This window comes from Myotis daubentonii, chromosome 10, assembly GCF_963259705.1.
Source record: "Myotis daubentonii chromosome 10, mMyoDau2.1, whole genome shotgun sequence".
Lineage (NCBI taxonomy): Eukaryota > Metazoa > Chordata > Mammalia > Chiroptera > Vespertilionidae > Myotis > Myotis daubentonii.
This window is the reverse complement of record NC_081849.1, coordinates 67362171-67379609: the sequence shown is the minus strand read 5'-3', so window position 1 is coordinate 67379609 and position 17439 is coordinate 67362171. Positions and strand designations below refer to the sequence as shown.

Genomic DNA, 17439 nt, shown 5'->3' with positions numbered 1-17439 from the left:
CATATTCACCTATTTCTATTTCATTTTCTCCACTGATTTTTCTCTCAGCCCCTCCCAACATGGGCAGTTAGTAAGAGAGATGCTAATCTGGAGGATTTCTGCTTTGCAGAACAGAGGATTCCTATTAATATCGTGAATTCTCCATTCCTTATCAGTCCACCAAACGTATGTGCAGGGCCAGATGGAGGATGTTCCCTGCCTTTTTTCTTCTTGTTTTGTTTTGTTTTGTTTTTGTTTTTTTATGTCAACCATCTCCAAAAAGCAGTGGCAGTGGAAAAAGGAGAGGTAGTGGAATATAAACTATCGTTGCCACTAGCAAGCCAAGCCTACATCCTGTGACAAATAGGAAATCCAGCTGGGGAACGCTCAGCCTTTAAATCAAAAGGATGATGGTATATTTCCTCCAGAAAACGACACTGGCCAATAATGGAATCCAAAGCCCCGTGCCACAATCTTAGACTGGCTCTTGTACCAGTACTGCTGGCCAAATGAACAGCAATCTACTTAGTGAAAAAGTGACTCGAGCTCTTGAAAGAAATAATTAGCACTGGAGCAGCCCTTTTGGATAAAAAGGCAGGAAGGGGAGAGCTGGGTTCCGTTTTCACATGCAGACTGTATGTAACTATGGATCATTATTGTCATTACATAGTTGCTCACTTTTCAAAGGCTTTTGCTGCTTCAGGAACTATAGAATCGCCCATCTAACTCATGGTATGGGGGGCATGAAGCTCTTGGTCATTGACTTACTACCTCATTGCTTAGCCATGATGTTAATGAAGCAAAGATCACAGCTTTGATTGACAGACAGGCCTCATTGCTCTAAGGTGTTTTGCAGCCACATGAGTTATAACTGCAACTGATCAATTGATCGATCCAACTCTACTATGAATATTTATTGAGTCCCTCCTATCCACAAATCAGTGTGCTGTGCGACCTAGGTACTGCAAAACAAAATGAAACAAGCAGAAACACAAGATTGTTTTGGGGTTGTTTTTTTTGTTTTGTTTTGTTTTTTTGTCCTCACTATCAAGTTGGGGAGACAGATGCATTCACAAATAGCTATGCTACAAAGCAAATTATGCTCAGCACAATAATAGACACACAAAGTGCAGTGGGAAATCAGAGGAGAAAGATTAATTCCAACCCATGAGGATGTGAATGGATCGCCACAAATTTATCACCACCCCAGGAACAACAACTTCGACATATGTTATAATAACAGTGGGTTAGGATTGCTATTTAAAAACGCAAATGAAAAAATATTGTAATTAGATGGGGTTTGCCAGCCAAACAGAGCAAACCAACCAGAAGTGTAAACTACAACGAGACAAATAATGATTTGGGCTTTTCCATTTTGCATAGGATTAGTTATCTGCTTATTTTACTGCCACTAAGGGTGAACCATGATTTTTTTAAAATGTGATGTAGGGGCTATAAGAGCTAGCTGCCCATGGCAGAACCCAGGACAAGTATGCGAATTCCCTGGGGAGTGACTGGATCCCACTTCTGTGCATTTGCATCCGTGGCATTAGCCAGGTTAGCCTTTCTATCTATGTTTTCGTCTCCAAAGTCCTCTCACGGGCTGATGTCTGCAAGCATGCAAACATTAGGGCTAAACATGCTTTCCGTCTATCTTCTGGGTGTCCAATATATTTATCCCATCAAAGACACTAAGAGAATCAAAAGTAGGTTTCAGACCAAAAGCAGACTTCAGTGTTTCTCCGGGAAAGAATTGGAGTGAACACAGCGAAGGAGTTCAAGGTCCTGGGAGCTCAGCAGCCCCATTCAACCTTCACTCAGAAGTTATTTGTCCTTAAGATGTTGCCACGTTTCCTGACCCCTAAGGTGCTGGAATCGCAAGCAGAAGCCTACAATATTTTCAGAATAATTGGTTTCGTTGCTATCATAATATGTGTGCTCCATCTATACTTCAAATACTTGGAGGACCAGAGGATGTTGCCATAGACACGAGCCTTTTTTTCAAAGAATTGAGAAATTATTTCACATAAATGCCTTTTACTCCATTCTCTCCCACTCTTTTATTTCAGAAGAATCCATCAAATAATAATGCAATGCTTACTAAGCACAAATACCATTCTAGCCATGTGCATTTAACAACCTATGAGGAAGGAACAGAACTGTCCCCATTTGACAAATGGAAAAACTGAAACATAGGACCTTGCTCAGAGTCAACCAGCTCAGAGTTGGCCTTGCTCAGTGGTAGAACCAGGGGTTCTGTCTCTAGACACCACGCTTTAACCACTATCCTAGTCTGCTGATGTATATAAACCTCATATCGCTGTTGTAAGAATTATATCACCTGTGCAGAAAAGCTGACACAAGAGAGTGTTCAAAGTTATTAGTCAATATTAATACTGATAAAATATAAGTCAGAGTAAGTTAGCTTTGGGTTTTAAAACTTAAGGTGCAAGTAAAGTACTCTTTAAGTGCGAGCACTCTGATATATGTTCTTTCTCTTTCCAACTCTTCTCTTGGAAGCAGCCAGTGATCTTTGGACATCCCAAATTGACCTAAGCCTTCCAATGACTTCCTTTGCAACTAATTCCAACATTTCACCATGACCTACACAATCTCCTATGAACTCATCCTTACTCCCACTGTGCTCGGATCCTCCTGGTCTTCCAAGAACATCAGACATTTCCCATGCACTCTTGTCTCTGCAGCTCATCCTTCGTGTCTCAGCTCAAAGATGACTCAGAAAGGGCTTCCCAGATGCTTTAATCAAGTAGATCTTCCCATGAGTCTCTGTAGTCACAATATGTAAATTTCACATTCTGTGTTTACCTGTCTATTGTCTGTTCCTTTCTCTGGATTGTAAACTTCCCCACAGCCCTGACACACTGTTCTATTACTAACCCAGTGCCTGGAACAAATGTCTTCTTTCAACAAGTATGTATTTATTGTCTTTCACATGTAAGCACTGGAACTGTGAATTAATACACAGGATAGGTAGGCAATGTGGTGTGTTAGCAAGTGGTAAGTGCTATGGAAAAAAGCAAAACTGGAAGGTGGAGAGGGAGGGAGGGATGGGTACAGGGGTACAAAATAAATTAAGGTGGTCAAGGGGGCCTCCCAGAGAGGGAACATTTGAGCAGAGACTTGAAGGCTGTGAGAATGGGCCCAGGGGATATCCAGGAAGAATATTCCAGGTGGAAGAAAGTGCAAGGATTCTGAGGTGGAAGCATGGTTGAGTGTGCAAGGGACATCTGAGGACCAGTGAGGCTGGGCTGAGTGAGAGGAGGGGAGGGGAGGAGAAGATGAGATCAGAAAGGCCAGAAGAAAACTGTGGGCCTTCGTACGGACTTGGCTTCGACTCCAAGAGAAAGGGGAAGTCGCAGAAGAGTTTTGAGCATAGAGGAGCCCAATCTGATTTATGTTTTAACCAGATGCTCCGGCTGTTGAGTTGAAGACTTTGTACAGAGAGTAAGGGGGCAGAGCCACCTAAACCCGGGGAGACATTGTGGTGCTTTGGATCAGCATAGGAGTAGTACAACTGCCCGACAGTGGCTATGAGAGGATTTGCTGACAGTTTGGTTCTAGAGTGTCAGAGAAAAAGGAGAGTCAAAATCTTTGTTGAATGGATAAATAGATGAATAAATGAAAAATAAAATGACACAGAACAAATCCTATTAAACAGCAAGATTGGGATTTAAAGCAAGGGTAGTAAGGCATCAAAATGCTCATAGAGATTCTTAACTTTCTAGAATCTGACAGTCTTTCTTTAGAAAAGTGCACCTATGTACCTACATGCCAACTTTGCACATAGTCATAGGGAGCTCCAGAATCTCTTGAAATCCATTGAGGAATCCCCTGTGTTAAGAGTGCCCGTATGTCATCACACAAGCAGTGAACATAAAACTTGATTTCCAAAAATGGAGTTTGCAAAGGACTTTTGTAAAAACATCTCTTGCATAAAGTGCCCACTTCAAACTTACAAAATGAATTAATGTAACAGGAAAAGGCAAATTGTGCTTCTGTTTTCTATGTTTAAAAATAACCATTACTAAATAAATAAATAAATATAACCATTACATTGTAAACATTTATGCACCCAACATAGGACACCTAAATGTATGAAGCAAATCTTTATGGACATAAAGGGAGAGATCAACAGTCATACAGTAATGGTAGGGGATTTTAACACCCCATTGACATCAATGAATAGACCTTCCAGGCAGAAAATCAACAAGGAAGCAGTAGAATTAAATGACACACTAGATCAGATGGATTTAATTGATATCTTTAGAGCATTTCACTCCAAAGCAGCAGCATATACATTCTTTTCAAGTGCATATGGAATATTTTATATGGCAGAACATGTGTTAGGACACAAAACAAGTCCCAATGAATTTAAGAAGATTGGAATCATAGCAAGTATCTTCTCTGGCCATAGTGGTATGAAACTAGAAATCAATCACACACAAAAAATTAAAAACACACAAAGACATGAAGGCTAAATAACATGTTTCTAAACAATGAATGGGTTAACAATGAGATCAGGGAAGGAATCAAAAGATACCTTGAAACAAATAAAAACACAACAACCCTAAATTTATGGGACACAGTGAAAGTAGTTCTAAGAGGGGGAAATTCATAGTATTGCAGGCCTACCTGAAGCAATAAGAAAAATCTCAAATAAACAATCTAACTTTACACTTAAAAGAACTAGGGGAAAAAAGCCCAAAGTGAGTAGAAGAAAGGAAATAAAAGATCAGAATAGAAATAAATGAAATAGGGTCTAAAAAAAGATCAATTAACCCAAGAGCTGGTTTTTTGAAAAGATAAATAAAATTAACTAACCTTTAACCAAATTCATCAAGAAAAAATGAGAGAGAACCTCCCTAAAAAATAAAATCAGAAACAAAAGGGAAGAAGTAACAACTGACATCAAAGAAATACAAAGGACTGTAAGAAAATATTACAAACAACTATATGCCAAGAAATTTGACAATCTGGACAAAAATGGATAAATTCCTAGAAACATACAGTCTTCCAAAACTGAATCAGGAAGAATCAGAAAATCTGAATAGACAGATTGCAATTAATGAAATTGAAGCAGTAGTAATAATTTAAAAAACAACTCCCAACAAACAAAAGTCCTTGCTTGGATGGCTTCACAGGTGAATTTTACCAAACATTCAAAGAACTAACATCTATCCTTCTCAAACTATTCCAAAAAAAATCAAGTGGAGGTAAAATTCTCAAGTCCTTTTACAAAGCCATTATCCTAATTCCAAAACCAGATAAAGACCTACAAAGAAACAAATTACAGGCCAATATCCCTAATGAATATAGATGCTAAAATCCTCAACAAAATATTAGCAAACTGGATCCAGCAATACATTAAAAAGATCATACACCCTGATCAAGAAGGATTTATTCTGAGGATGCAAGATTGGTACAATATTTGCAAATCAATAAATGTGATGCACTGCATAAACAAAATGAAGGATAACATCACATCATCATACCAGTAGATGTTAAAAAAGTATTTGATAAATTCCAGCACTCATTTATGATAAAAACTCATAGCAAAGTGGGAGAGAGGGAACATACTTTAATATAATAAATGCTATATATGACAAACCCACAGCTAACATCAGACTCAATGAGTAAAAACTATAAGCATTTCCCTAAGGATCAGAAACAAGATGTCTGCTTTCACCACTCTTATTCAACATAGTACTTGCAGTCCTAGCCACAACAATCAGACAGGAAGAAGAAATAAAAGGCATCCAAATTGGATAGGAAAAAGTAAAACTGGTCATTCTTTGTAGATGACCAGATGACATGGATATTGTATAATGAGAACCTTAAAAATTTCACCAAAAAAACCTACTAGAACTGATAAACGAATTCAGTAAAGTAGCAGGATACAAAAAAAAAAATATCCAGAAATCTGTTGCTTTTTATCATTCCTATATAATAAAAGCCTAATATGTAAATTGTTCTTTCGGGCAGTCGTTAGACCAGGAGTTCAACCTCTCACTATGACGTGCACTGACCACCAGGGGGCCGCGTGGAATATGGCAGGCATCGGTGATGCGCTGCGACCTCTTACTGGCTACCTAGGGGTGGGGGTGATGGGGACAGAGGTGCGGTGAGAATGCAGGGTGTCCTCCGAGCTTGCTCTCACTCCCCCTGCTACCCTCCCCCGAGGACGCCAGGGCTCGCATGCCAGGGAAGCCCCCACACTCAGGTTCTGGGCACCCATGAGGAGCCCACCCCACACTCATGTGGCCCCTTCCGGGTGAGCTGGGCCATAGCCGCCAGGACCACAGGGGCCGGTCAGGCTCCCCATGGGCTCACACAGGAGCTGGTCTATGAGGCCGGCCAGGAGAGAGCACGCTGCCCACTCAGCTTCCATGCAGTGCCACTGGACAGCCCAGAGGCCCATTCTGAGCCCCAGCCCACAGCGTCTGGCCATGCTCACTGCATCTCTATGTTGGGACTCAGGTGCTATGACTCAGGTGGAGGGGGACACGCGGGGGCCCCAGGGCCCAGGTACCACCCAGGGCCTGGAGGTCATCTGGGACCTTCCCTTCCATGCCAGATGCTCACGCTTTGATCACCAGCCAGGCCTAGGGACCGCACCTGTGCACGAATTTCTTGCACTGGGCCTCTAGTACACCAATAATAAACTATCAGAAAGGGAAACTAAGAAAACAATCCCATTTACAATTGTATTTAAAAATACCTTGAATAAATTTAACCAAGGACGTAAAAGATCTGTACTCAGAAAATTATAAGACACTGAAAAAGGAAATTGAAGACGATGCAAAAAAGTGGAAGCATAGACCATGTTTGTGGATAGGAAGAATTAACACAATTAAAATTTCCATACTACTCAAAGCTATCTATAGATTCCATGCAATTCCTATCAGATACCAATGGCATATTTCCCAGAACTAGAACAAATATTCCAAAAATTTATATGGAACCATAAAAGACCCCAAATCTTGAGAAAGAAGAACAAAGTGGGAGAAATCATACTACCTGATATCAAACTATACTACAAGGTCATAGTAATCAAAACAGCATGGTACTAGCATAAAAAAAAACAGACATATAAATCAATGGGACAGAATAGAGAGCTAAGAAATAAACCCATGCCTTTATAGTCAATTAATTTTTGACAAAAAATTCAAGAATATATAATGGGGTAAAGATAATCTATTTAATAAATGATGTTGATGTTATGTGCAAAAAATGAAACTATAACATCTTCTTATACCATATACAAGAATAAGCTCAAAATGGATTAAAGACTAGCATGTTAGACTAGAAACCATAAAATCTAGAAGAAAACATAGGTAGAAAAATCTGAGACATTTCTCATAGCAATATTTTTTCTAATGTATCTCCTTGGGCAAGGAAACAAAAGGACAAATAAACAAATGGGACTACATCTAACTAAAAAGGTTTTGCACAGCAAAGAAAACCATCCCAAAATGGAAAAAATAAAAAATAAAACACTGCATGGAAGAATATATTCACCAATGATACATCTGACAAGGGGTTAATATCCAAAATTTACAAAAAACATATACAACTCAACACCAAAGAAAACCCAAATGATCCAATTAAAACATGGGCAGAGGACCTCAATAAACACTTCTCCAAAGAGGACATACAGAAGACCAGTAGACATATGAAAAGATGCTCATTATAAATCATCAGACAGATGCAAATTAAAACCACAAGGAGAGATCTCCTCACACCTGTCTGAATGCTATCATCAATAAATCAACAAACAATAAATGTTGATGAGAAAGTGGCAAAAAGGGGACCCTTGTGCACTGTTGGTTGATGCAGCCCCTGTGGAAAGCAGTATGGAGGTACCTCAAAAAATTAAAAATGGAACTGCCTCATGACCCTCTGATTCCACTTCTGGGAATATGTCTGAAGAAACCTGAAACATGAATTCAAAGGAATATATGTACCCCTATGTTCATTGTAGCATTATTTACAATAGCCAAGATTTGGAAGCAGCCCAGGTACCATCAGTAGATGAGTGGATAAAAGAGCAGTGGTAAGTTTACATAGTGGAATACTACTTGGCCATACAAAGGAGGAAGTCTTATCTTTGTGACAGCATGGATGGACCTAGAGAGCATTATGCTAAGTGAAATAAGCCAGTCAGAGAAAGAGACAAGTACCATATGATTTCATGTACACATGGAATCTAATGAACAAAATAAACTAACAAACAAAATAGAAGCAGACTCATAGACACAGAGAGCAGTTGACAGCTGTCAGAGGGCGGAGATTGTGAGGCTGGGTGAAAGGTGAAGGGATTAAGAAAAAACAAACAAACTCATAGACACAGACAATGGTATGATGATTACCAGAGGGGAAGGGAGTAGGGGGGTGTAGAGGAGGATAAAGGGGGGATAAGTGGTGTTGGAAGGAGACTTGACTTGGGGTGGTGAACACACAATGCAATATACAGATGATGTATTATAGAACTGTCCACCTGAAACCTATCTAAGTTTATTAACCAATGTCACCCCAATAAATTAAAAAATGTTTAAACCATTACAATGCATGTGATCCAAATATAACAGTAATTTCTAATTCAGTATCATAAAGAGTAGTAATTAGAGACAATAGATAAGTCTTAATATCTGTAAAAGCCTAAAGGAAACTACATTTGTTTACAGGAAGATAACAAAAGTTAATAAAGCACCATTTCTTTTTTATATATATTTTTATTGATTTCAGAGAGGAAGGGAGAGGGAGAGATAGAAACATCAATGATGAGAGAGAATCATTGATTGGCTGCTTTCTGCATGCCCCCTACTGGGGATCAAGCCCACAACCTGGCATGGGCCCTTGACCACAATCGAACCTGGGACCCTTCAGTCGGCAGGCCAAACTGGCTAGGGTTTAAAGCACCATTTCTTTACCACTGGATGGAAGTATAGTAAGTCGGTCCAATAACACTGGTTTTCTCAAACTAGTATACGCTTTAACTGGCCGATTTAGATGACTATTAAATAACACACTTTAAAATGCATTCAATAAATTCGGTTTGGTGAATAAAATAAAGACTATGCTCCATGAGGCGAAATAATGAAAGGTAGTTCTGGGAAGGGCTGCGGTGCTATTTTGTGTAAAGGCTAAAATAGAAGACGGGATGTTGCAGTGTTTTGTGAGCTGTATAAACAACAATATGATTTACTGCAACATAATAATACAATTCATTCTCATCTTTACCCTGAAGTAAAGGCAGAAAAGCAATCCCAGTGTTGCCCTCAAATTATTTCCAGACTGTCTTCTTAGTCTAAATAATCCTTGTGTGTAAATAGAGGTATGGGTAGATATGCATGTATGCACATACAAAACATTTAGACATCTATGTGAAAATCACAGGCACACCTTCTAAGGTTTCAAGGGGGATAAGGTTGCTCTGTGTTTTGCCTTGTCATCTCAATACCCGTATTCAAATCCCATGGGCTGTTTTCCAACGTGCAAGGCTTGCCACAGACATAAGACTCTTTCAAGCCAATGGAGATGACGGAGTTAAAACTCTAGGGATTAACATGGGGCTGGCACACAGCTTCCTGCTACCCTGAAGCATTTGTCTAGGAGCTTAAAAGGGAGGTGGGCAATCGAAAAGTTGTCCAAAATCTATCTCAGGCAGTACCCTACTTCTCAGAGAACACTCTGGACTTGAGATTTTGCGGCCTGATCCTGCCCGGTTCTACATTCTGTTGATTCACCTTCTACCCTCGGAGAGCTAAAAATTATGCCTGTCATGTCTCAAACTGATCTCTTCAATTATGAGGGGACCGTGGGAAAGGGAGTCGATAGAATTCCCATTTTCCAAGACACGGGTGCCAGCGGGATGACCTAAAAATAATAGCGTTTTCATCTTCATTTGGACTTTTGGCTGCAGTTGCCTCACAACTGAGTCAAATTATATCCAAGTTCTCAGTAGGTCAGTTTTATAAATGAAATATGAATATTTACCCAGCGAAAGCAAGAGAGGGGCACACGGGCAGACACTGGGCACTTTAAAAAAAAATCTATAAAATGTCATGGCCCCAGAAGCCAAGGTCATATCTATTAAATTAAGATCCAATTGAGTTATAGATGTAAACTTTGGTGTGCAGTGGCTGCTGTAAATGAGAAAACACAGGAAATGATGGTAATGCCCTCCCCATACTCGGAGTATTTGTCTGTAATTCAGAATGTGTCTCTGTTTGGAGCATTGGTGTTAGCATGCTTTCTTAGCAGAGACTAGCACAGCAGTTTGGTGTATGTTATGAATGCATATTAACAGCACAGGCATTTGCATATCTGGAACTATCGTAGAAAATGCATAACAAAATTTCTTTTGAAAGATTATTGTACAAACACACCGAATCCTTGTTAAATTTTGACATAACAACTTTTTGTTTTCCTCCTTTTAGGGGGAAAAAAACACCTCTAAGATATTCAAACAATAGATTAATGCATAGAAAGCCTCCACAGAGTCCTTCTGCACGCCCCCCGCCCCCAGCACATCACCACCAGCACCAAAGGATTTTATTTCATGTTCAAAGGCAGAACTAGAACAGCCCCAAATGTTTTCATCAGAAACTGTTTCTCATTTGTCTGCGCATTGCAAAGATCAAATACAAAATCTCTTCTTGCTCTGAGCTGCGTTGGTGATCATTTTCTCCTGACATGTCATGTTCTCCATTCCTTGGATTTTGATTGTCTCATTCCTGAGGCCTGTCATACAGCGCGGCTTCTGGAGAGTTTGCAAGTTTAGAATATGGTGCCACATGCAGCACTCATGATAGGGCTGTCTGCTTTGTGGCTCGTGACTCTGATACTTATGTTGCTTTGCATTTTAAAAATTAAACCACACGAGAGAACACACAAAATTCTGCCCTTGGTCTTCCTAGAGAAATTCTCCGTGCTGACATTAAAAGTGTGTGCAGCTTGTAAGTCAAAAGCTCTATGAAATATGCTCAGTGCACCCATTCCCAGTCATGTTCCCTGCAGCAGCACATTTTGAAATGCCTTGGGGATGTCCGATTTTTAAAAACCATGAATGAGGTCAACCTACCTATTTTAAGTTATGGATTTATGGCCTTCCTTTCATTTTCAATTTGCATTTGTCATTAGATCATTGAGGGGATAAAATTATCCTCCTTTACTTAGCAGGAGTCTCCTTTTCCTCAACTTCTCCATCTCTTCTCGGACTGCCCGGGCGAAGGCCAGTCACTGCGAGAGGGCCGGAAGTGACTGGGGTATGACAGAAGCAAAACCGAATTTAGTTCCAGGTCCCCGGTGCCCATCTGGAGCCAACGTGCATTAAAGCAGCAGAATTCTAAACCTTTCAAAAACCAGGATTTATAAGGGGAATGTTAACACAGATTCAACAGTTACAACTCTGCCAGGGATTACTTTAATACCAAAAGCATACTGTCTCACTCTGGAGAAAGCTTACTCCGTTGTCAAACAACAAAGGTGCTGTTGGTCTACGTTCAAACTTTTCTTTTTTAAAAGCACCCTTTTCTCTTTACTGACAGGCAATCTGGAAATAAAATGTCCTTTTTGGGTGGGTGGGGTGAATAGGGGATGCGGCAGGGGAAGAAAGGGGAAGAGGGGAAGGTGGAGTTTGCCTCTGGCTTCACAGTTTCTTTTCTTTATAAAGCTTTGTCAGCCCCGCTGAACTGTTCAGCCTGCTTTTGTTAAAAAAAAAAAAAAGAAGAAAAAAAACAAAGGGAGGGCGGGGCGGGGGGGGGACATGGGGAAAAACAGATAAATAGGAAATAAATCTGGCAGGGAAAAACAACTGGACGCGAATATAAGAATGACAAGCTATTTAAGTAGATGTTGGGCTAGAGGGAGAATAATGTGAGAAGATTTTTAGGAGAAAGGGAAAAATCTGGAAGCTCAAAACAAACAAACAAACAAACAAGAAAGCTAACCTTTGATTAAAATACTCCGCAGAATGCCAGGGAGAGACAGACAAAAACCTAAGGGATGATTTTTATGTTTATGGTGCCTGGAATGAAATGAGAAGGAACAAGCGAGTTCGTGCTGGAAAGAGATAGGGGCCAATAAAGAGTGAAGTTGTGACTTTGGGGAGAGGACACGAGGTAGCTGGAAATTGTTCACGGTGGACTCGGAACTGCCTCTGCATTTGAGACACAGACATAAAGCATCTCTCCAGGAGAAGCTGTCGAAAGGTACCTGCACACATAGAAAGGGGAGCCTCTGGGGGTGCCTCTCACAGACCCCAGATGGAGACACTGTTCTTTTATTCCAAATTCCCGGGAAGCACGGAAGTCTTACATGTTAGTGAGAGAACACACAGACACGTACCGGTAAGTTACACGCCATGAAACAAAACAAGGAAATAAGGAGACCCCCGTCGGTCCCTGTTTGCTTACACAAATCTTAGTTTGGTTAAGTATCTCAAGACCATGTTCTGATTTCAGCTCCTTTTCACGGCGCTCTTTCCCTGGGTACCCAGGTGCACAAATGGGAGGGTGATCTTCACAAAACATCCACAGCAGTGACAAAAGAAACCCCTCGCTCACACAAAAGCCCACCTTGGAAAGGAATGGAATATTAACGACTACCTAACAGTTGCACCGTTGGCAGGACAAGGCTGAGCACTAGCACAGCTCTTCCTCCAGATTGCCCGTGGAGCCGGAGCAGCCCGAGGAGAAAGGCACCTACTGTCTGGGAAAGGCTCGTGCGGATTTCTCCCCCTATCAGTCTAACCTTCTGTGTTGATGCATGAATGCTGGTACCCACTTACAGGGATGCCAGATGATCAGTGCAGAATGAAGGTCCCAAGAGAGAGGATCACATGGTTCTCTCTGCCCTGTGACGTCACTAGCAGATGGCATGGGTACCAGCTCTGGCAGTTGGCATCAATGTCACTTTTTAGAGATCAATGAGATAGTGCAGATACACACACAGATCTAGAGACTCCAGGCGACGATGCGACACTCAGCCTGAAAAGATTTGGAAGATCCAAAATGAAAACTGATTATTGAATGAAATTAAAACCTAAGGTAATATAAATAAAGATATGCTTCCATTGATGCTGGCTTTGCATGCAAGTATTTAAAGATACAGTGTCACTGTCTTATAGTATTTATATGCTCTTGGCCATTTATAAGTTATCATATTTCATTCTTAGGATGTGATTATCACATACTTTCACTGCTACTATGTAACACTGCAAGTATGTGGACAGGACATTACTAAGAGTTTGTGTGTTGTGTGTGTGTATTTGTGTGTGTGTATTGTTAAATTGAAAAGTGTCTGTTTTATTTAACATGTTTATTTGCTTGTAGACTTTAGATGAAAATACTTGCTGTTTCTCCAAACGAAAGCCAAAATTGCATTTGAAACGAATTATTTTCCCCTTTCATTCAGGATTCTGAACACACGTGCACAATTGCAGTCAGAATCCTTGGACCGCTCCTGTCAGAGATTAGCTAGAGGGAGACTTCCGTGGCTTGCAGAACAAAAACACTACGCTAGTGTTTTGTGTCCAGGATAATTTGAACAGCAGTAAACAGACAATTATGTGTAGAAAAAAATGTAAATGTAAAAGCAGTCTCAACATTTTCTTTGATTTAAAAAGAATGCCAGTGATTTTTATTTGTTTAATTTATTTAAGGAGTTTATTGCAAATTAGCCCAATCCTCCCCCACCCCCTTTTTTTGTGAGAAGGCAGGGAAATAGTGCATCTTTCTTTGCTGATCAGAAAGAAATCAGTTTTAAAATGGGCTCTGGTTAATTTTTTCTTAGATTTGTATATTGCAACGGCCACTTATCTAAACCCACAGTTATATAACACAGCAAATAAAGTTAAGGCTTTTATTTTTAAAACCCACAAATTCATCAGCAAATGGAAAGATAACACTTTTTATTTTAAAAACTGGTGTCTCCTCTCACTTCCTACTCGGGGGGGATTGGAACTAATGAAATTCTGCATTGCTATATCATGTTTTGCATTTGCTTAAATTCCACAGTCTTGTTTATGTATTTAAAAAAACAGTAAAAATTCAAAGAGAAATGGAGATGGGGGTGGTATTACTATACATGCCTCATGTTTTATTTTCTTTTGCTAATTTGCCTGTATAAGTTAATCCTATTGCATGTACTGTTTGTTATAATTATTAGTCTGTCCCAACTAGAAAATTATATTTAATGTAAAAAAAAATTAGTCCCCAAGTCACTCTTTTTCACTTTTTTTGTATTTTTATGATTAAGTCATTCAATATGTTTAAGTGTAAAAATGCAAACACTTTAAATATTGTGCTGGCATTTTTTCAGGTAATTTAAGATAAGAGAGCCATGCTAACACTCCCGTTTGATGAGTCTGTTATGATGCCAGAACCCCAGATGTGCAGAAAGTTTTCTAGAGAATGCGAGGACCAGAAGCAAATTAAGAAACCGGAAAGCTTTGCCAAACAGATCGTCCTTCGAGGAAAGAGCATCAAAAGAGCCCCCGGAGAAGGGACCGAGAAAGAGGAAGAGGAGGAGGACAGGGAAGAGGAAGATGAAAATGGGTTGCCCAGGAGGAGGGGTCTTAGGAAAAAAAAGACGACCAAGCTGCGCCTGGAGAGGGTCAAGTTCAGGAGACAAGAAGCGAACGCGAGGGAGAGGAACAGGATGCACGGCCTCAACGACGCTCTGGACAATTTGAGAAAAGTGGTCCCCTGTTATTCGAAAACCCAAAAACTGTCCAAAATAGAAACTTTACGGCTGGCCAAAAACTACATCTGGGCACTTTCGGAAATTCTAAGAATCGGCAAGAGACCTGATCTGCTCACATTCGTCCAAAACTTGTGCAAAGGTCTCTCCCAGCCAACGACAAACTTGGTGGCAGGCTGCCTGCAGCTCAACGCCCGGAGCTTCCTGATGGGGCAGGGCGGGGAGGCTGCGCACCACACAAGGTCACCCTACTCCACCTTCTACCCTCCCTACCACAGCCCCGAGCTCACCACCCCCCCAGGACATGGGGCTCTGGATAATTCCAAGTCCATGAAACCCTATAATTATTGCAGTGCATACGAATCCTTCTATGAAAGCACTTCCCCTGAGTGTGCCAGCCCTCAGTTCGAAGGTCCCTTAAGTCCTCCCCCAATTAACTATAATGGGATATTTTCCCTGAAGCAAGAAGAAACCTTGGACTATGGCAAAAATTACAATTACGGCATGCATTACTGTGCAGTGCCACCCAGGGGTCCCCTTGGGCAGGGTGCCATGTTCAGGTTGCCCACCGACAGCCACTTCCCTTACGACTTACATCTGCGCAGCCAATCTCTCACCATGCAAGATGAATTAAATGCAGTTTTTCATAATTAATGAGGAAAATGAAAATAAACAGTGGTCATTCACCTCCCCCGTCTAATTAAGACAAAGCAGATGCTTGTGGGCTGAGTAATTGGCACGACTCTATCTAAGGTGTTTACTAGTTCCTGAAGTGTGTTTCAACTATTGTGAGAATTTTCTATGTCATAATAAATCTCTTTTCTTATGAGAGCTTCTTTTCCTTTCCTTTTGTCTGTAAAGCACTGTGATTCTGTTTCTACTGGAAGGATTTTTTTTCCTTGTTTTCTTTTCTTTTAAATTCACTTAGTGAATTTAATTTGTTTAAATTCACTAAGAATATACTGTTGAATAAAGACATGCACACAGCATAACTCAATGTCTATTTCAGTTGTACAGTAACTATAAAAATGCATGTGATTAAAATAAGATGAATAAAATGATGTGTTTATAATGATTAGGAAATATATATTATGTATCTCTGAAAAGTTGGAAATTTAAAATATGGAGAATAACATCCAGTTGACAATGATATTGGAAGGTGCATTTGAGGATGGGCGACAATATGAAAAAGCTATGCAATTTTCTCTTTATTAGGGACAAGCCTAAATGCATTCGATTGGTAACCATTCCTCTTCAGGTGTTTGCAGATGGGACAACATGATATTTGGGTAGGTGCTGTCATAATTTTGGAAAAATTATTTCAATCACAAAGATAACATTTTCAGCACTTGTGTTGTGTTGTTCAGAAATTATCTGTACAGGTTTGTTATCACAATGTATACTTGTGTTTTCCACACCACATTTTTAAAGCAATTAAACATAGATATTTACACTCAGAGAAATCATCTATTAGTGGTGATATTTCTGCATGATGCTCATTATTTCCTGGTACACAGCTGCTTTCTGTCTCCCAAACATCCTCCTTCCTATTCCAGAAATATTTCTGGATTTCAAAACCGTACGAGATAAAACAAATTTCTTAAACAAAATGGCCAAAGCGCTTACAATAATTTTTTATTTTTTTAAGTATCTTAAATGAAAGAAGAGGAGCCCATGCACGTTAAACATCCTGGGGAAACAATGATAAATCCTGGTAACCTTCAGCTCCAGCCGAAATTCGGTGGCAAGTTTCCAGCAAACACCAGAGTGGATGTTAAAAAGGGAAGGTTGGACTCTGTGCCCTTTAAATAAGTCTGGCCGATTAGAGGCTAAATTCTGTGTGATTTAAAGTTTCTGACAAAAGGCCACCAAAAACCTACTTGAGTGGTGCCTGGCGAGCTCCCCCTCTTAAGCAGAACTGCGCCTCTCGCCTCTCCTAGGATCAGAACCAAGGTGGCAGTGCCCTCCCTCCAGAGGCCCCTGGTGTGGGTTTGCCTCCGGGGGCGGAGGAGGCGCAGCTGCCACAGCGGGTCCGGGCAGCTCACCCTCTGAATTGGGTCCAGCGGTGGCGGGAGGGAGCCTGCCCGGACGGGTCTGGGCAGGGGGTCCTGCTCCACAGCCCCGCACCGCTGCCCACCGTGCGCCCGGGGTCCCGCTTCAGGGAGCACAGGCCGAAGGCGCGCCTGGCAGGTGACTTGGGAGGGGAAGGAGGCTGCTGCCCGCGGCCCCTCCCGCCTCCGGGTCACAGGCTGTACCTGCGCCGCTGTGTCCCGTCTGCAGTGGGCGCCTTGGAGCCTGGGGTCCCAGACAAGGAAGGGGCTGCGCCATCTGGGAAGTGAGCGCGTCTAGAGACCCCACTCTGAACCGGGGCAGAGCAGACCTCCTGGGGGCCAGGACCGGAGAGGCGGGACCGGGGGTCACCCCTTCTCCCGTCTGCCAAAATGGGGGACACGGAGGCAGCGGTGGTTTGCACTAAGAGCTGTCCCCGCCCTGCTGCCCTGCTGTTCCCACGGCTGGTGGGACAACTTGAGCCAAGGCTGGGAGGCGCGCGCCCCATTCTGCGGGGGTGAGGGGTCGGCCGCCCAGCAGTTCCCGCATCAGAGCCGGGCCTTGGCTCCAAGGGGCAAAGGCACCGGGCGCCTAAGGCACCAGGCACAGAGCAGCTGCTGGCCTGGCGCAGGACGCAGCGGGTTCTGAAGGCGCCCTGCCCTCCGCGGGTGTGTGAGCGCCCTCTCA

The 17439-nt window shown here is 41.6% G+C and overlaps 1 protein-coding gene across 1 annotated transcript; it reads left to right on the top strand.

Annotated features, from left to right (window-relative positions):
- The first annotated feature begins 12949 nt into the window (after positions 1 to 12949).
- NEUROD6 (neuronal differentiation 6) lies at positions 12950 to 15603 on the top strand. Its single transcript, XM_059656169.1, has 2 exons — positions 12950 to 13049; positions 14323 to 15603. The coding sequence occupies exon 2, from the start codon at positions 14344 to 14346 to the stop codon at positions 15355 to 15357; it is 1014 nt and encodes a 337-aa protein (XP_059512152.1). The 5' UTR covers positions 12950 to 13049; positions 14323 to 14343; the 3' UTR covers positions 15358 to 15603.
- The last annotated feature ends 1836 nt before the right edge of the window (positions 15604 to 17439 follow it).